The sequence below is a fragment of the Nicotiana tabacum genome, chromosome 23, assembly GCF_000715075.1.
Source record: "Nicotiana tabacum cultivar K326 chromosome 23, ASM71507v2, whole genome shotgun sequence".
NCBI classification, from domain to species: domain Eukaryota; kingdom Viridiplantae; phylum Streptophyta; class Magnoliopsida; order Solanales; family Solanaceae; genus Nicotiana; species Nicotiana tabacum.
In genome coordinates, this window is record NC_134102.1 from 16,054,658 (window position 1) to 16,059,136 (window position 4,479).

The 4,479-nt window shown below is 32.2% G+C and overlaps 1 protein-coding gene across 1 annotated transcript; it reads left to right on the top strand.

Annotated features, from left to right (window-relative positions):
- The first annotated feature begins 2,264 nt into the window (after nt 1-2,264).
- On the top strand, nt 2,265-3,863 carry LOC142177485 (lignin-forming anionic peroxidase-like). The gene is made up of 4 exons (XM_075246381.1): nt 2,265-2,609; nt 2,716-2,907; nt 3,094-3,259; nt 3,371-3,863. The coding sequence occupies exons 1-4, from the start codon at nt 2,382-2,384 to the stop codon at nt 3,757-3,759; spliced, it is 975 nt and encodes a 324-aa protein (XP_075102482.1). The 5' UTR covers nt 2,265-2,381; the 3' UTR covers nt 3,760-3,863.
- Nucleotides 3,864-4,479: the final 616 nt, after the last annotated feature.

Genomic DNA, 4,479 nt, shown 5'->3' on the forward strand with positions numbered 1-4,479 from the left:
GTGATCTCAAGGTCCATGACCAGGAGCCTATGAAGGGTCGAGAGGTTCTCACTCGGGATGACCTTTCTCTATACGCATCTGGTACTTTAGAAAACGGGCTTTGACTTCTTTGATTATACGATATCATATCATCTCAAGTATTTTTTTTTTGTGTCTTTATTCCTCAACTTTACTGATATGTAGTTATACATTATTAATATTCGAGTTTTAAGCTGAACAAACTAGAAAGTCAAAGAATAAAATTATGAGATTGAGATGTCAAGGATCAACTATCAATGGCATTAAAATACAACTTTAGGGAAGATTTCATTTTCCAGCTAGCAAAGTAAAGTCTATTCCGAAAGATAGTCATCTGAGTTTGTGTTGGGCTAACAAAGTTTCACATTGGGAGTTAAAAAGGTTGGGAGCTACATATGAGGTATACGACACATTGTTAAATGTATCTTTGGGTCATTTTAGCCCAACAAGCACCAACAATCTTTATTATTATTATAATTTATATTAATTTAAGTGTATATATATATATATATATATATATATATATATATATATATATATATATATATATATACACGCACACATATTAACGACATAATTTTTTCCCCTACATGATCAATTAATTTTAACCTGTGAACTTTAATACTAGTTTGTTATTATTTTTACCATATTATCAATTAATGCATATTAATAAATTTAATCGTAATAACCTAATAAGTGATTTGACGGTGCAGAAATTTCTTACATGAGTTTTTTATTAAACTCATGCGCAATATTCTGCGGTGCTTGCTAGCTGGAGTTTCACTAGTTCTTTCATCTTATAAAAGTTTGAATGTAATTCTATTATTATAATATTAAAGCCTGTTGATCTTTGACTTTCAACGTAGTGCCCAAATCAATGATATTGGAAAATGACATTCAGCCACTAAAGTACGTACCAAATAAAACATTTAATTTATGGAGCTTCCTAGCGTGAAAAACAAACAAACTTAGGAATAAGCAATAATGGCAGCCAAGAGGATTGAAAGAGCTAGGGCTTGTTTTCATGTGTTTAAATAAATTTCTTAAATTAAATCTTGAAGAACTTTTTCAAAAATCATTCAAGAAGTGAGCGTATATGGAATGTTATTGGAATACATGGTTGTTTCGAGAAATATTTAAAATAAAATAAAATTTGTTTTTTTGAATTTACAAGAAACTTTTCACATATTTTAGCTAGGTTAATTTTCAATGTAAGCAGAATTAATTGTTTCCATATTTTTGAAGACTTGTTAAAAAGAAAAAAGTTTAAAGCACTTGGGTAGAAAAGGTCAGGATGTCAAGCTGTCACGGTACGGATCCGTTTCACCTAACCCAATCCTTAAAATGGAATACAAGTAATGTAGTGGCCTATTGACCTTTTGACATTTTCCTATTTCCACCTTCTCTTTCAAATTTATCTTAAATTATCTCAAAATTTCATAAATTCATGAAATACTTGCAAAGAGATTAAATATATTAAATAGTATTTTCCTCAAAGTCGCTAAAGTGATCAAGAGACGCTCTTCCTCTGGATCAACTCGAAATGCATTAAGAAGATCCATAAATCCTTTGCTTGAAAGATGCGCCATATTGGCCCTCGATTGAAGGAACAAGAAGGAGCGATCAAGAAAGTTATTCCTCGTGATCGATTCGAAATATTGGTCGACTTTCATAGAGATCAAATATATCCCAAGAAAGTTTGCATCATCATAAGTTCGAGAAACACGTCGTTGTAGCCCTCGAATTATGGAGAATAATTCGGAAGAATCAAGGGATAAATAGAATTGTACTCACAATTGTTTATTAACAAAATTATTTTATTTTTATTTTTGTGATTGTAGTTTTTTTTTACTATGAAAATTTGTTGTAAACAATCGCACTTAATACGTACTCTATACCAAAAAAAAAAAAACAAGTAATATATTGGTTAAACTGATAACTTAAAGATTTAACCACAAAGGCTAGCTTTGTTACCCTGATAGCTTAAAGATTTAACCACAAAGACCAGCTCTACAACGGATAATTCAGCTAAATACCAGGTATAAGTTGAAGTTAATTAAATTGGTAATTAGAAATTGAACAAGATAATGTAACAAAAGTAGAAAGCTTCATAGTATTTTATGTAGCCAAAGAACAAGTCAAATTATATAGGAGACAAAAGCTAGAAATAACGCGGATATTATATTGGCAGCCAATAGTGGTCCACTAGCCTCAAAATTAAGTGTTTACTTTTGCCTATAAATATTTCATTGCCACATTCTCTCTTCTATCACCTTCACAGCTTCCAATCACAAAGCTAATTTATAAGCTTCTATTCTTAGTTTCTTGACATCATATCACCAATACATTGCAATATTTTCAAAATGATTAGTATTTCAAACAACGCTTTTGCAGCCATTGCTGCTATGTTTTCTCTTCTCTTTATATTCTCAAGCATGCAATGCCATGCACAACTTTCTTCCACATTCTATGATGGCACTTGCCCTAATGCTCTCAACACCATTCGTACAAGCGTTAGACAAGCAGTGTCACGTGAACGTCGTATGGCTGCATCTCTCATTCGCCTTCATTTCCATGATTGCTTTGTTCAGGTTGGTTAAATACACATTAATTAGTAGTATATATGTATCTCTATTTACTTCAAGTTGAAATTATTAACTTGATTACAATTGTACTAACTTGTGGTTTTAACTATAGGGTTGTGATGCTTCTATCTTACTTGATGAGACCCCTACAATTGTTAGTGAGAAAACTGCATTGCCAAATCTTGGATCAGCTAGAGGCTATGGTATTATAGAAGATGCCAAAAGAGAGCTTGAAAAAACATGTCCAGGAATTGTATCATGTGCAGATATACTTGCCGTTGCCGCTAGAGATGCATCAACTCTAGTAAGTATCCGTAGTTTGATTTTTATTTTCTTCACATTATAATCAAATCTCTCTATAACAGCCATGTTTATTCTGATATTTTGTGGATGTTATAGAGAAAACTTGGGTTTTATAGTGAATGGTTGTTATAAAGAAGTCTGACTGTATATCAAACTAACCAACATTATGTTAATAACTTGCAATTAGGTTGGAGGTCCAACATGGGCAGTGAAACTCGGAAGAAGAGATTCAACAACTGCTAGTCATACACTTGCTGAAACTGATCTCCCCGGTCCATTTGATCCTCTTAATAGGCTTATTTCTAGCTTTGCAAGCAAAGGCCTTAGCACAAGGGATATGGTTGCTTTATCAGGTAAAAATTAATCAAGTTATTATTAAACATATATAGAATTTTTATCATGCATATACTTGTACAGATAATAATTAAGAAGTACTTCTAATGATTTAAACTTTCTAATTATAGGAGCACATTCAATTGGCCAAGCACAATGTTTCCTTTTCCGCGATAGGATTTATGGCAATGCAACAGACATTGATGCTGGATTTGCTAGCACAAGAAGACGTCAATGTCCTAAAGAAGACCAAAATGGAAACCTAGCTCCACTTGATTTGGTTACACCTAATCAATTGGATAACAATTATTTCAAGAACTTGAGGCAAAGAAAAGGTCTTCTTCAATCAGATCAAGTCCTTCTTAGTGGTGGATCTACCGATAGTATTGTTTCTGAATATAGTAACAGTCCTCGCGCATTTGCCTCTGATTTTGCTGCTGCTATGATTAGAATGGGAGATATTAGTCCCATAACTGGTCAAAATGGGATCATAAGAACTGTCTGCGGCTCCCTAAATTGATCATTCAAAAGCCTATTACATGTATTTTTGTTGCCAAATGTATTTGTATTCATTTGATTCTTTAATTCTCTATGTAATGTTTCAAGAATGAAATAAATTGTTTGTTATGCTTTAAGAAAATTAAGAGTTCTAACCCAATGTTTCACATGTAACTTAGCTCCATTGATTAGGTTAGAATATAGCCTAAATATTGAAACCACAAATGAGCTCCCTATCTCCTGGAATAATGAAAGAGAAAAATATTACTTTGTCATAATATTAAACAATTAATGATTGAGGAGTAACTAAACTTCATGGCATCTGAACATTAAAATACCTCTTTTTGGTAATTTTATTTTACTCGTATTTCTATATCAAACTACGCAGGGCAAATAGGAAGTAAAAATCGAGGCTGCATAATATATAATATATTGATATAATTAAGTACCTTCTAAGACCCAAAAAAATAATTTAAGCATAAATTAAGGATCATTTTCTAGTTTATCTTTTAGGTAACATTAATTAAGCATCAATTTCATGTGGGGGTGTCAAATGGGCCGGTTGAGCCAATTTTAGTGGGTCAAAATGAGTTGAATGCATACGTGGATGGGTCAATGACCTGCATAAAAACTCCTTGGCTTGAAATGAGCTGGGTCAAGATGAACTGTAATTTGCATCATAGCCCAACCCGCCCAACTTTTATTAAATTTTAAATAATATATGTTATTTTCTTATGAATGT